Here is a 15740-nt window from a genome sequence, read left to right on the forward strand (position 1 = left end):
GAGGCACCTTGACGGGTACATGAGTAGGCAGGGGATAGAGGGATGTCGACCGCAGGTTATTTGATTAGAAAGACATCATGTATTGACACAGGCTTCGTGGGCCATAGGACCAATTCCTGTTGTGACAGTGCAGTCACAACAGGAATTTTCTCTTGATGTTTCTGCTTCCTGGATTGGTGAAGTGCATGTAAGAATTGGTGTCTGAATTTGTCTTTTTGTCAAGGGGTGTGTTCGTGGGATTTACTGTATTTAGTTTAGATTTGATTCCCTACAGTACGGAAACAGGTCCTTTGGCCCAACAAGTCCACACCAACCCTCTGAAGAGTAACCCACCCAGACCCATTCCCCTACCCTACATTTACTAATGCACCTAACACTCTGGGCAATTTAGCGTGGCCAATTCACCTGACCTGCACATCTTTCGGTTGTGGGAGGAAACCAGAGCACCCGGAGGAAACCCATGCAAACACAGGGAGAATGTGCAAATTCCACACAGACAGTCGCCCGAGGTGGGAATCGAACCTGGGTCCCTGACACTGTGAGGCTGCAGTGCTAACTGCTGAGCCACGGTGTCGCCCATAATTGTATTGGAACAGTTAATATACTGTATCTATTATTTGCTTAAGTTTTTTTCCAATGGTTAAGTTATTTTAAATTCCTCTTTCTTTTGTTTATATTTTAACTATAATGTTTAAATAAATTGTGTTGCTGACTGTCAAGTAGTTTAACCAGTCACATCACATCAGCAACATGTACTTAACATCTTTTTTTTTGTTTTAAAGTTAGGGTCTAGGCTACCTTAAAATATATTGAGGGGTTCTGGTCTGGCCTATAGCAAATTGGGGGCTCTTGACAGGATCAAAATCTATGATTCCAAGTTGGGTTTTGGATTGTTGGACTCAAAAGCAGCAAGTGGTAGGTATGAGTATCTTTTGTTTCGGGTGTTGAATTCAGTTGGTTTCAACAGGATGTGCCTTGTGTAGTACCGGCTCTTTTGCTCACTAAGATTTTTCTAGAGGTAGAAGAAGTGATTTTGGGAGTTTTCCAAAAAGTGAGCAAGGTAAAGCTGTAATAATTGGCAGACAAGCAGGAGGTGGGGTTGCTGTTGTCTGAGAGAAAAGGGAAGTAGTTGCACCAATAGCGCAACATTTAAAATTGCTGGAAATGCCATCAGAATCTTTTGGAAATGGCTCGAATTCAATTGCTAATGAAACAGCTTGAACATGAAAAGAAAATGAAACAGTTTGAATTAAGATTAAAAGCAGAGGAAAAAAAAAGGAATGGAAGGCCTGAGCAGAAGGAAAGCAGAAGAAGAGTTTGAACTTCAGAAGTTGGCAGTTAAGAGAGGGAAGTCAATGTAAAAAGGGCAGAAGTGAAGGCAGAAGTTAGGCTTAATGAGAAGAATAGTCATGACAAGCAAACCGATCATAGCCAAAGGCTTGGTGGGGATCTGTTTAAGTATGTCCAAGCATTGCCTAAATTCAGTGAGAAGGGTGTAGAAACGTTTTTCATTTCATTTGAGAAACTGGCTAAACAAATGAAGTGGCTGTTGACCAATTGGATATTGTTGATCCAAACAAAGCTGGTAGGTGGAGCTAGTGAGGTATTTGCATCAAAAAAGGTATCTGTGGAGTATGAGGAGGTGAAGAAAGCCATCTTAAGTGCATATGCGCTAGTGCCAGAAGCCTACAAAGTTTTGGGTATCTAAGGAAAGACCTGGTCAAACACACATGAGTTTGAAAGCATCAAAGTAATTATGTTAGGTGGATAAGGGCATTGAAAATAGACCAAATGTATGATGCTCTTAGATGATTATTTTGGATTAGATTAAAAATTCACTTCCTGAAGTAGTGAGAACTTGCGGAAGAGCAGAGAGTTAAAATAGTAACATTAGTGGCTGAAATGGCAGATGATTATGATTTGGTTCATAAATCAAAGTTTAGCTTCCAAAATCAATTCAATCTGTGAGGGATAGAAATTGGAGAAAAGAGAAATCTTCCGGTGTTAAGGGAAAGGAGATCTCATTGAAGATAGTAAAGGTGGTGTACCATAGAGTAAAAGGGAAACCCCCGAGGGGGAAAGAGAAGTAAACAGGCTCCGGTGTTTTCACTGCCATAAAGTGGCCACATGAAGTCGCAATGTTGGTGGTTTGGTAAAAGCACTGGGAAGACCGAGATGGTAAACAGGATAAGCTAGTGAATTTTGTTGAAGTGGTAAAGAAAAATACAATGGAAGCTAAAACGCTGTAGTAGAATATATAACCAGGGTTGGTAGAGAATGAAGTGTCAGATCTTCTCACACCATTTATTTACAATGGGTAATGTTTACTTGCAAATGCCAGGAGGAGCAGGTGAAGAAAGTACAATTTTAAGAGATACGAGTGCATGTCAATCTTTGATATTGGGAGAGGAGAAGATATGTAATTCAGAAGTTGTATTGTTGGAAAAGAAATGGTCATCGAATGCATGGTGAGATGAGTAGTGCTCCATTATGTAAATTGAGTTTTGTGAAAAATGAATTGCTGGTAGGAGTTCTGGAGGATCTCTTGGCTCCAGGAATACAGTTTGTCCTTAGTAATGATCACAGGTGGGAATGCTGCCTACTGTGGTTGAAAAAGTAATGGAAAACGAGGCCACTGAGGTATTACAGGAAGTATGTCTTGGAATTTTTCCTGACTCTGATAAACCGATCACAAAGCTTCCATGTTGAAGCGGGAGGAGAAATCTAAGAGTGAAGATAAGTTGAAGTACAATTTATCACAGATCTTGTTGAGGGCTTATAGTCAAGACTATCTAAAGGACTGGGATAAAGGAATTCCATTAGTTTTACAATTAAGGATATACCAAATGAATCTACCAAATTCAGTCCATTTCAATTAGTTTTTGAGCATGAGGTGAGAGGACCACTGAAATTAATTAAGGAGAAATTGGTGAGTCGGAATTCAGAGACCGCATATTTGGACTGTGTGCCAAATTTGAGGGAAAGATTAAATAGAGCAGGTGAGTTAGTTTGACAGCATTTAAAAGTAGCAGAGCAGGTGATGAAACAGAAAGCAGACAAGAAATCAAAACTTCACAATTTTTTGCTAGTGGAGATAGTGTTACTTCCAGTGATAGGTGAACCTTTAAAAGCAAGATTTAGTGGACCTTATCAAATTGAAAGGAGATTGAGTAAGGTGAGGTATTTGATAAGATAGTCACATGACACATTCTGAGGTTTCTTTCAATCTGACAATGTTCATGGGAAGGAAATCAAAAGGAGAATGTATCACTGGTTACAATGCAGAGTGAAGAACCAAGTTCAGAGGATTCTGAATTGGGCATTCCTCAAATTAACTTTGGCAATCAGGAAGTTTTCAAAAATTGGGATAAATTATTGCGTCACCGTCCACGCAAACTCAAAATTAGCTGAAAGAGTTATTACTATCACACAGGCAGATTGGTGGAATAAGCTGGGAGGTACTAATCTAATTATACATAATGTAGGTATAGGAAATGCTGTTCCAGTTCAGCAACATTCTTATACATTTAACTCTCTAAACTTGGCACAGGTTCAAAAAGAGATTGACTGCATACTCAAAGACCACACAATCAAAGCGAGTTGCAGTGACTGGAGTTCACTCATCGTAAGATGCTGAAACCATATGATACCTGACGATCATGTTTGGACTATTGCAAAGTCAATGCAGTTACAAAGTTTGATTCATACCCTGGGACAAGCAACTTATGTTTCTAAGTTGGATTAATCAGAAGATGCTGGCAGGTACATTTATCCGAAAGAGCGAAGACAATTTCTGCTTTTGGCTTTCGTGACACCGAACTTCCACCCTTGAACCCTCCAATTGCAATTTCAAGGACCACAGTTTCCCCACCACGTGATCAACAATGCCTTCCAGCTCATCATCTTAATTTCCCACACCTCTGCTCTTGAACACAACCCCTCCAACTGCACTGGACCCTCTCAGACACCTCCTTCCCCTTCCTGGACCTCTCCGTCTTCATCTCCGCCAACCAACTCAATGCGGACATCTATTTCAACCCCACCTCCTCCTCGCACCCCTCCATGCCCGTAAAAACACAATCCCTTACTCCCAATTCCTCCACCTGTGCTGTTTCTGCTCAAGGAGGAGCAGTTCAACTGCAAGACATCTCAGATGGCATCCTACTTGAAGGACCACAATTTCCCCTCCCATGTGATTAACAATGATCTCCAGCACATCTTCTCTACTTCCCGCACCTCCACCCTTGAACCCCAGCCCTCCAACCGCAACAAAGAGAGAACCCTCACCTTGCACCCCACTAATGTCCGGAAACAGCGCATTATTCTCCGCCATTTGAGGCCTGCGACCTTTGATGAAGAAAGGCAGAAGCATTCGTTGGTGGGAGTATGTGGACTGAAATAAAATATAGTATTGAATTTTTGCAAGCTTAGAGTCAAGGTAATATTCATTTATTGTAATGTACCAGTAGGATAAAACTAAGGGTTTTAAAAATGAAGCCATCTTTGCATATTGACAAGTTTTTTTTTAAGGACGGAGGTGTAACAGTGCTGTCATTTTAAACGTTAATTTTGTCCTGGGTTTTTTTTTTGAGAGTTCTTAAGGTAGAGGTGCTGAACTAGATACTTGATGATGACTTAAGCAAACATCTCATGAGGCATTTAGAGTTTTAGCTCTGTCAGATCCAGATTTCTGGATTTTGTTTTTTTCAGGAACATTAGAAGCTGTTTCAGATCTCAAAAAGAGTTTGAAGCTTCATAGAATCCCTACAGTGTGGAAACAGCCCATTTGGCCTAACAAGCCCTCACTGGACCACCGAAGAGTATCCCATCCAGACACATTCCCCTAATCTATTACTCCTTATTTCAGCTAACTAAAACATCTAACCTACACATCCCTTACCACTATGGGTAATTTAGCATGGCTAGCCTAACCAGCACCTCTTTGTGACTGTGGGAGGAAACCGGAACACATGGAGGAAACCCACGAAGATGCTGGGAGAATGTGCAGACTCCACACAGACAGTTGTCCAAGAGTGGAATCGAACCTGGGTCTCTGGTGCTATGAGGCAGCAGTGCTTACTGCTGAGCCACCGTGCCACCCTCCAATGAACGTCTCTTGGCTGCTACACATTCTGAATTTTCTCTTGACGTTACTTCCTCCTGGATTGGAGAATTGCATATATAAATCGGTGTCTGAATTTGCCTTTTTGCAAAGGATTGTGTTTATGCAATGTTATTATATTGGAACAGTTAATTAATGATAGATACTGTATCTATTATTCAGTTAAGTTTTCCAACAGTAGTTATTTTAAATTCCTCTTTTATTTGTTTATATTTAAACTCTAACTTTTAAATAAATTGTGTTGCTTAATGGTGAGCAGTTTGACCAATTGCATTACTTCTGGAATACGCACTCCACATGTATCTTTAAAATAAAAAAAAGTTAGGATCCAGGCTGCCCTCTTAAAATATTTTGAGGGGGTCTGGTCTATCCATAACACTATGCTGTATTGTTCTTTGCTTTAGGATGCTTTATTACATTTTAAGGTGCAATATACATAGTTGCTTACAGAATAGTTGCTTACACCTTTAAGAAGTATAACTACTTAACTCATTTTCATGAGACTTGTAGACAGATGACATTGACATAACAGTATACCTCTATCTACCTTCAAATTCATATATGCCATTTATTGGAAGAAACTCAGGACACAGCACAGATCTTTTGAACACCGGGAAGTTGTTATTTGGATTTGTTGATTTTTTTTTAACAAAAGGTAGGTGCATTTAACTGTTGGGTGGGCTTGGTATCAGATTTTTTTGTTTTGAAGAAACCCTCAAATTATACCTTTCTTCTAACAATTGCACAAATTATGGATTAAGAAAATAGGCTTCTCAAACTTGGTGGTCAACTTAGGATGCTATAATAGGATCCATGGTTTGAGGTGTGTGTAGGATATTACACTCAAAAAGAATGGAACTGTGGGCATTGTCTTTCCCATATGTTGCATTGAGGATCTCTATGCTGCTGCAATGGGTGCCTTTCATGTGAAATAGATTTACCAAAAGATGCTACCAAGCCTAGTACCAGCTCTGGGATCAGACTCTCTGCCAAGGGAGCTAAGTAAAGGTTTTAGAAGCAGACGGGGATACAGGAGGACAAGACTGGACTGATGAACACACTTGCTGTCGACTTTCAAACATTTGCCAGAGTACATGTTTCTATATCACCTCTTTTTAATTGATACTTGCTGAAAAAATAACCCCAACAGACCAGGAGTGTTGGAAAAAAAGGTTGTGCCTCATTTGAGAAAGGGAGCATGACGAAATCTGGAAGAAAAAAACGTTGTTATCACACAGGGATAACAAGCAAGATCCAATCAGGTTTGCGAACTCTAAATTTGCAGGACAATAAAATTAAAACAGTCAACGATCCTCAAAATTGCTTATGTTCTTGACCAGACTTTAAGAATAACACATCAGGCACCAAGTTTTTAACTTAAACAGAAATGAACAATTTATTATTTGTACGATAAATTTAGTAGAATAAAGCTAAACAAATTAATCTAATCCAGGTCTTTGATTTGAATCCAGTCTTCTTTGACCATAACCGCTACGCTTTCTCTCAAACAGTTAAGGGATAAAGTAAAAAATTAATAAAACTTGTAACTGGCCAGTTCAATGACCATTTTAATGATATGTATCAGATCTTTATGAAATCCTTGAGCAATTCTTGTATTACATGCAAATGAGATTGTATCTGCTTGAAATTGGAAGTCACTGGTCAATGCAAACAGCTACCAGCAGGTCCTGGAGAAGGATTCACATCGAAACATTGACTTCTCCACCTCCTGATGCTGCCTGGCTTGCTATGTTCTTCCAGCCTCCTGTATGTCTACTTTGGATTCCAGCATCTGCAGTTTTCTTTGGCTCTGAGGAATATTTGCCTCTCTTATAAACTAGGATTCTTTTCTGAGAACATTCAATAATTCTTCAACAGAGTACTAAACTAGAAGGTAAACTCAACACTTTTCCCAGGCGAGAAGCTTCTGAGTACCGAGCCTTCAGCTCAAAATACCTAATCAAATCCAGTTCAATGTATGGTTTCTCTCTCTTTCTTTTCATGCATCCTCTTCATGTGTCCTCTGTAGTTAGGTAGCCATCAGTGGCATTGCCTTAATTAATCAGTGTACCTCTTAATGAGCTGCTCATCCTTGAACATAACAAATCATGGTGCTGAAATGTCTGCAGTGTTCTGAAAACAATAATTAACTTGCAGTTATCTTTCCAAGCCAATTTCCATGTGCAAACATCAGTTTTTTTTTAAGTTTGCTGTTCAAAATTCAATTCTAAACTTAAGTAATAGATCCAAACCCAAAAAATTAGAAAAAGAGAAAAGCAATGTGACTGCAGCTGTTAGTTATTTTTTTCAAAACGAATGCCCAGAATGAGCTATATTGGGCATGGTTGTCACTGGCATTTGGGTCAGAGGTAATATTTGTGGATTGTCCAGAGCTGAAAGCGTTGAAGAGAAGTGTACCACTTTCCTGAAGATAGGATCTGTGTAACTTGGTTTGAGGGGAACTTTGTTGTCGGTTGAGAATTTGTGGTTGAATTTTTGAAGAAAAGAAAATTGAATTGTATATGAAGAGGACCACATATTTTGGAAGTCTGTGACTGAAAGTGGTATCATAGAAACTCAATAAATCTGAGCAATCCATGTTTGTATCTGCAATTTAGTATGTAATTTATAATTATTGTGTGACTTGTTATTTCATGTTTAGTTTATATTGTTTTTGGCTAATAATTAAAGGCTATGAAAAGATGCAACCCTATCCACTGATTTTTCATTGCACTGTGATAAAATTGTTTCTTTTGATATCTTCATTGACTGTGATTCAACAATTCACTGATCCTTTTAACTTTATGTAAAAATTCTAAAAATGAATGGGTGCAAATGAAACTATAACTATGATTTAGATATTGTCATTTAAATTTTGTTCAAATGAAATTGGTGCTTGAGCACAACAGTTCTGAAAATGTATGTCCTATTTTTCAGGGGTCTTGCAGTTACACTGCTGTTTGGAAAAATAAATTCCGAGAAATATCTTGAAAGGTGTGAGCATTCTTTCCTTCCTGCAGCACCAACTGCTCTCCCCAGAGTAAGTGGACTGACTTAGACTAGGTTTGATGTTGCAGATGATTTAGCCTGTCGTTAGTTCACACACACTCAATCTGATGGCATGATATGCACTGAGATCTCACCTTGGAATTAAACATGAGATCAAGGCTATGAATGTTTTTCTTTAGTCCTGGACAGTTACCAGGGAAAGTTGAGAGCAGGGCTGAACAAAAGTTTGGAGTAGTGACCAAAAATGGTAGTTTTAGTCACACAAATACTTACATGAATAAATTTTCACTGAACAAGTTTTGGGTGCCTGATGAGTAGTCTGGCAATGTAAAGACAATGGAGGAAGTTGTGTGCATTGGAGGTTAGGACTGATTGTGTATCATCAATATTCATATGAAAACTGAAGAAGTTTTTGGATGATGATACTGATGGCCAACTTGTGGTTGAAAAATAGGCAGGAGCATTCTTGTATTTTAAATATAACTGTATATAAATGGAGAGATAAACCATTACAGGCAATACATTGATGAGTAAATAAAAATAGAACCAGAAACAGTGCAACCTCATTAGGTTTGATGAGAGAGGTATTAGAGGAGGAAGTGGCACTGAATTATGTCAAAGATGACAGACAGGCCAAGGAGGGATAGTTTACCTTTGTAGTCACTTGGATGTCATTTGTGACAGAGCCATTTCAGGATCACAGCTGGGAAGCCTTGAGTTGGGGAATTCAGCAGGGAGTTCTGGGAAAGGTGAGCAGTAATTTCTTGACAGAGTTTTAACCTTTACAAATGGCAGGGAAACAAATTTCTGTGATTTTTTTTGTTTAGTTGGTATTATGTTTTGATTCTCAAACTATTCTGTTCAGGCTTTAGAAGAAATGAAACGTGAAAGTAGACAAATAAAGATTGACAGGCGATTGACTGGTTCCAGTATAATTGATGAACCTCTACAGCAGGTGAGTAGCAAAGAAACAAAACATCCTTTTTGTTTATTGTTTGAGTATGACACTGCCTCATTATACTCCTTCATATACACCTCTATTGAACAATTAATTGCACTCTAAAGTGACAATTTTAACTTTAAACCTCAGGAAGCATAAAAACAAAACAAAAGTAACATTGTGCTCCTGTTGTAAAAAGTTTTTGGTTGAATGCAACAGGAGTAGCCTGTCAAATCAAAGTTTTCCTTTTCTAAATAAAAGCAAAACACCGTGGATGCTGGAAATCTGAAAGAAACACTTAATTCTGCAGAAACTCAGCAGTTCTGGCAGCATTTGTGGTGACGTTCTGTTAATGTTTTGAGTCCAGTATTTAACTGTTTCCCTCTCTCAAGTTGCTGCTTGACCTGCAAAAAAGTTCTACAGTTAGGTTTGTTTGAAGTTTTTCTTCTGCTGATTAAGGTCTATGTTTGACTACATTGAATCAATGTGCTGCACAAAGATTTCACACAATTTTAAAAATTATGTACATTTTTCTGAATGTGGACATTGCAAGCATTTATTGCCCATCCTTAGTTACCTTTATCACAAATAAAATTTTGGTGTTTCCTATTATTTGCCTGTGACCAATAAATTTATGTGAATGTATCTCTTCAATCCTTAGTGCTTGGCTGAATTTTAATAACTCAGCAGTAAGCTTTTGTGTATTTCAAGTAAAAGTTTATTTTATTTCACTCACCTTTGCTTGGAAGCTTGTCTAAATGTGATTTCTCACTCACGGACTTGACTTGCCGTCCCTACCTCTCTCTCTCAAAACTTTAGATTCTGGTGAAGATAGGCAAAAAATATAATTCTTTTTGCTATACCATTGCAGTCCTGCTGTTTCTCATTTGAGTTGCTGTTCAGCGATCGTGAAAACCTTGCAAAACCAGAGGTTTCTCAGTAACTGTGAAGATTCTAAAGTTGATTTTTCCAGAGTTGGATTTTTTTTTCAGTGAACTTAATGGTGGAGCAGGTTACAAGAAAGACTTTCTCTTCCTTTCAAGATATCACAGTTAGATCCTTTTGACTTCCAAGCTGACTGCAGTAGTTTGATGACTGGGTGAACTCTCTCGATTGCTAATATTGCTTACACCAGGGAGCAAAGATCGCTGCCTTATCATGTGACCTCATGAAGTGTCAAGTCACTGTCTAAATACTGTTGTGCTAATTCAACAAAGAATCTAGCACTGGCTCCCTCCGCCTGGCACTGCCCCACCCATTAAGGTATCAATTAACCGAAGAGGGAACAAGAAACTCTCCCTGCCCTGCTCTATTCCACCCCCACCCAACACCAACTCCTTTGTGCGCCCACACCCTCTCCCTCACTCCTCCTTACTTTACTTCCTCTCCTCTGCTCAGCCCCCCCATTCCTCATTCTCCCCCCCATTCCTCATTCTCCTCCCCCCCCATTCCTCATTCTCCACCCCCATTCTTCATTCTCCCCCCCATTCCTCATTCTCCCCCCCCATTCCTCATTCTCCCCCCCCATTCCTCATTCTCCCCCCCCCATTCCTCATTCTCCCCCCCCATTCCTCATTCTCCCCCCCCCATTCCTCATTCTCCCCCCCCATTCCTCATTCTCCCCCCCATTCCTCATTCTCCCCCCCATTCCTCATTCTCCCCCCCATTCCTCATTCTCCCCCCCATTCCTCATTCTCCCCCCCCATTCCTCATTCTCCCCCCCATTCCTCATTCTCCCCCCCATCCCTCATTCTCCCCCCCCATTCCTCATTCTCCCCCCCCATTCCTCATTCTCCCCCCATTCCTCATTCTCCCCCCCCCATTCCTCATTCTCCACCCCCATTCTTCATTCTCCACCCCCATTCTTCATTCTCCCCCCCCCCATTCCTCATTCTCCCCCCCATTCCTCATTCTCCCCCCCCATTCCTCATTCTCCCCCCCCCATTCCTCATTCTCCCCCCCCATTCCTCATTCTCCCCCCCCCCCATTCCTCATTCTCCCCCCCATTCCTCATTCTCCCCCCCATTCCTCATTCTCCCCTCCCATTCCTCATTCTCTCCCCCCCCATTCCTCATTCTCCCTGCCCCCCATTCCTCATTGTCCCCCCCCCCATTCCTCATTGTCCCCCCCCCATTCCTCATTGTCCCCCCCCATTCCTCATTGTCCCCCCCCATTCCTCATTGTCCCCCCCCCATTCCTCATTGTCCCCCCCATTCCTCATTGTCCCCCCCATTCCTCATTGTCCCCCGCATTCCTCATTGTCCCCCCCGTTCCTCATTGTCCCCCCGTTCCTCATTGTCCCCCCGTTCCTCATTGTCCCCCCGTTCCTCATTGTCCCCCCGTTCTTCATTCTCCCCCCCCATTCTTCATTCTCCCCCCCCATTCTTCATTCTCCCCCCCATTCCTCATTCTCCCCCCCCATTCCTCATTCTCCCCCCCCATTCCTCATTCTCCCCCCCCATTCCTCATTCTCCCCCCCCATTCCTCATTCTCCCCCCCCATTCCTCATTCTCCCCCCCATTCCTCATTCTCCCCCCCCATTCCTCATTCTCCCCCCCCATTCCTCATTCTCCCCCCCCCATTCCTCATTCTCCCCCCCCCATTCCTCATTCTCCCCCCCCATTCCTCATTCTCCCCCCCCCATTCCTCATTCTCTCCCCCCCATTCCTCATTCTCCCCCGCCCCCCCATTCCTCATTCTCCCCCGCCCCCCCATTCCTCATTCTCCCCCGCCCCCCCATTCCTCATTGTTCTCCCCCCCATTCCTCATTGTTCTCCCCCCCATTCCTCATTCTCCCCCCATTCCTCATTCTCCCCCCATTCCTCATTCTCCCCCCATTCCTCATTCTCCCCCCCATTCTTCATTCTCCCCCCCATTCCTCATTCTCCCCCCCATTCCTCATTCTCCCCCCCCATTCCTCATTCTCCCCCCCCATTCCTCATTCTCCCCCCCCATTCCTCATTCTCCCCCCCATTCCTCATTCTCCCCCCCATTCCTCATTCTCCCCCCCATTCCTCATTCCCCCCCCATTCCTCATTCCCCCCCCCATTCCTCATTCCCCCCCCCATTCCTCATTCTCCCCCCCCATTCCTCATTCTCCCCCCCATTCCTCATTCTCCCCCCCATTCCTCATTCTCCCCCCCCATTCCTCATTCTCCCCCCCATTCCTCATTCTCCCCCCCATTCCTCATTCTCCCCCCCCATTCCTCATTCTCCCCCCCCCATTCCTCATTCTCCCCCCCCATTCCTCATTCTCCCCCCCATTCCTCATTCTCCCCCCCATTCCTCATTCTCCCCCCCATTCCTCATTCTCCCCCCCCATTCCTCATTCTCCCCCCCCATTCCTCATTCTCCCCCCCCATTCCTCATTCTCCCCCATTCCTCATTCTCCCCCATTCCTCATTCTCCCCCCCATTCCTCATTCTCCCCCCCCATTCCTTATTCTCCCCCGCCCCCCCCATTCCTCATTCTCCCCCGCCCCCCCACATTCCTCATTCTCCCCCGCGCCCCCATTCCTCATTCTCCCCCCCCATTCCTCATTCTCCCCCACCCCCATTCCTCATTCTCCCCCCCCATTCCTCATTCTCCCCCCCCATTCCTCATTCTCCCCCCCCCATTCCTCATTCTCCCCCCCATTCCTCATTCTCCCCCCCCATTCCTCATTCTCCCCCCCCCCCCATTCCTCATTCTCCCCCCCCCATTCCTCATTCTCCCCCCCCATTCCTCATTCTCCCCCCCCATTCCTCATTCTCCCCCCCCCATTCCTCATTCTCCCCCCCCCATTCCTCATTCTCCCCCCCCATTCCTCATTCTCCCCCCCCCCATTCCTCATTCTCCCCCCCCCCCCATTCCTCATTCTCCCCCCCCCCCCATTCCTCATTCTCCCCCCCCCCATTCCTCATTCTCCCCCCCCCCCCCATTCCTCATTCTCCCCCCCCCCATTCCTCATTCTCCCCCCCCCATTCCTCATTCTCCCCCCCCCCATTCCTCATTCTCCCCCCCCCCCCATTCCTCATTTTCCCCCCCCCCCATTCCTCATTCTCCCCCCCCATTCCTCATTCTCCCCCCCCATTCCTCATTCTCCCCCCCCATTCCTCATTCTCCCCCCCCAATTCCTCATTCTCCCCCCAATTTGTCATTGCACCCACAATTCCTCGACCTCATCCCTGTCCACTCTCTGTCCCCATTCTCTCCCCTTCCCTGTTCTCCCTTCTCTTCCCTGTTTCCCACCGCACACCCCATCTCCTCCTTCATCACCCCTCCCGTGATCCCTCTTTCCTCCTCCACCCCCTCTGTATTCCTCCACCCCACTACTCTTATCCCACCACACCCCCAGACATTGTCCTTGCCTGATGTGTCTCAAAGGTACAGGTCATTCTGCTATAATGTGTGTTTCATTAACGTTAATTTGCTGTAACGTGATAGATGAATTGAGGACACTGTATCTAAAGCAAGAACTTTTTAAAAATGTGTATTGGCTGGGATGCAATTACTTTGCCAAAACTTTAAACACTGTTTCTAAAGTGCGATTTTTCTATAAAGCAGAGTTGTGTAAGAACGCAACCATCGTGTTATAGAAGAACCACCTGTATCTTTAAACCTCTAGCAATAACTTGCAAGGCTTTCAAATGGATGCCAGTATGATATAAGCTGCCTCTGGTATTGACAGTGCACCTTAAAGGAAGGTATTCTGTCCTGTGACAAACAAGTGCACTGAAGATGGAGAAATTACTGCTACAACTGGATGTACTGAAACGTTTGGCCTCCTTAACCTCATGGAAAATCAATGTTTCTGTAGGCTAAATTCATCAGGTCAGGTGATCACATAGTTGCGGTCCCTGATGGACCAGATAATGACCAATTACTTTTGTCTTCAAAATCCACTTTGCCTCTATATCTATCACAAATGCAACTGGCAATACTTTGTGGATCAATGTATTACACTCTGCAAACACCATAAGGCTGGTGACTGACGCATGTGTGCGTAAGCTGGAATTATGTTAATTGCCTGGCTTGAAGCAAGCCAGAATGAGCATTCACTCTCACCTCTGTGGCTAGTTTCCCATAAGTGCACAGTAACATCAATTACACAGATATAATAATTCAAATACTACCAGATTGACCAGAAGTTCTGTAACAGTATTTCATCAGTACTGAATGCAGTCACAAGATGACACTCCTGCAGGTCTGTGCCAGTTTAGTTCAGCCTTTGACGTTTTTAATTGTACTAGTTCAACATTTCAAAACTTTTTTGTTCCAGCAATTAGACTTAAAGGCTGACCTACAGGAGGCACTGGATACTCCATTCAAACTTTGTCTAATGATAGCAGCGAGGAGCCATATCAATAAACAACATGAGGCCATCTTAAGGTGTAATGGTAGATCCCCAACCCCTAGACTGGGAGGCCTGGGTTCAAGTCTCACCTGCTCTAGAGGTGTTTTATAGTAAGTTGATCAGAAAAATAGGTTAAATTAAAAAAAAATACAAAGAGCTATATGACCACCAGGTGATTCATTGAGCAAGCCATTGAAATGTTTAAGATGCACTTTGAGTGTCTATTTAGATTTGAAGGTGAGGGCTGTGCAGTCATAAGCGTGTGTTGCATCCTTCAACAACAACTTGTATTAAAATGCACAGTTAACATCACAAAATGCTTCATTTTGTTCCACGGGGATTTTATAACGCAAAATTTCATTCCATATTGTTTAAGGAGATTTTGGGGCTGATGGGCTACAAGGGGAAAATGGAGGAGAGACATACAGGTTTGGGAAGAAAATTCCAGAATTTAGTTCCTTGGAAGCAGAAGACTGGTGGAACAGTTCAGGTTGGCAATGCTTAAGGGACTAGAATAAAAAGTGCACATAGGCCTGGATTGTTTTGGACTGAATTATATTATTATGGAGTGCATTAGATGGAGAGATGGAGGCATGGAAAATTTTAAACTGGGATGGGCATTTTAAGTCAGAGCTTTGTTGAATATAGGTCCAACGTAGGTCAATGAGCAGGGTGATAAGGGAATAACACTTGGTGTAAGAGTGTTGGCAGTTGAATTTTGGATGACATTGAGTTCATGATGTGTAAAATGAGAGAGACCTGCCAGGAATGCATTGATTTGTTTTGGCTACATTTCATCTTGAACATAAGGTCTTAGCAAATCAGCACAGATGGGTGAAGTGAGAGGAACAAATATACTGGTCGTACTAATATGTATGTTGTAGGATATGTAATGGAGGTGTATCTTGGGGGAGACATAGGAAGTGAAAGAAGGTGTTTGGGGGTCAAATATGACAACAAAGTTGAGCAATCTCATTCAACCCCAGTTACTAGGGAAATGGAACAAAGAATATGAATTAGTCTCGCGATAACCAAAGACAATGACTTCAATTTTACCAATATCAAAATAGAGAATTTCCTTCTCATCCAGTATTACATATTAGACAGGAAGCTCGATAATTTCATGAAATTTGAAGGAGTTGAGAGAGACCATGGTGTGAGAGAGCTGAATGCATCAGTGTGCATGTTAAAAAGTGGCTGTTTTCAAATGTCTGGAGCAGCATGCAGAGGAGACATGGAAGAGCTTGGTGCAGGCAAAGATGGATGTTTGAGGACAAAGATAATGCTAGCAGGAATAGGAAATTAAGGAAATAATTCATATGATTCTCCACCAA

At 42.9% G+C, this 15740-nt stretch overlaps 1 protein-coding gene across 6 annotated transcripts in view; it reads left to right on the forward strand.

Annotated features, from left to right (window-relative positions):
* The window catches only part of snx13 (sorting nexin 13), a 234419-nt gene that overhangs the window by 56737 nt on the left and 161942 nt on the right, over window positions 1-15740 (forward strand). For all 6 annotated transcript variants that reach the window (XM_087987099.1, XM_087987100.1, XM_087987101.1 and 3 more), the window contains exons 3-4: window positions 8060-8162; window positions 8997-9086. In XM_087987099.1, coding sequence (XP_087843225.1) covers window positions 8060-8162; window positions 8997-9086 — 193 coding nt within the window. The remainder of the gene's footprint in view (window positions 1-8059; window positions 8163-8996; window positions 9087-15740) is intronic.

The sequence above is a fragment of the Chiloscyllium plagiosum genome, unplaced genomic scaffold (genome assembly GCF_037043375.1).
Source record: "Chiloscyllium plagiosum isolate Xiang-an unplaced genomic scaffold, Cpla_swu_hap1 HiC_scaffold_5, whole genome shotgun sequence".
NCBI lineage: Eukaryota > Metazoa > Chordata > Chondrichthyes > Orectolobiformes > Hemiscylliidae > Chiloscyllium > Chiloscyllium plagiosum.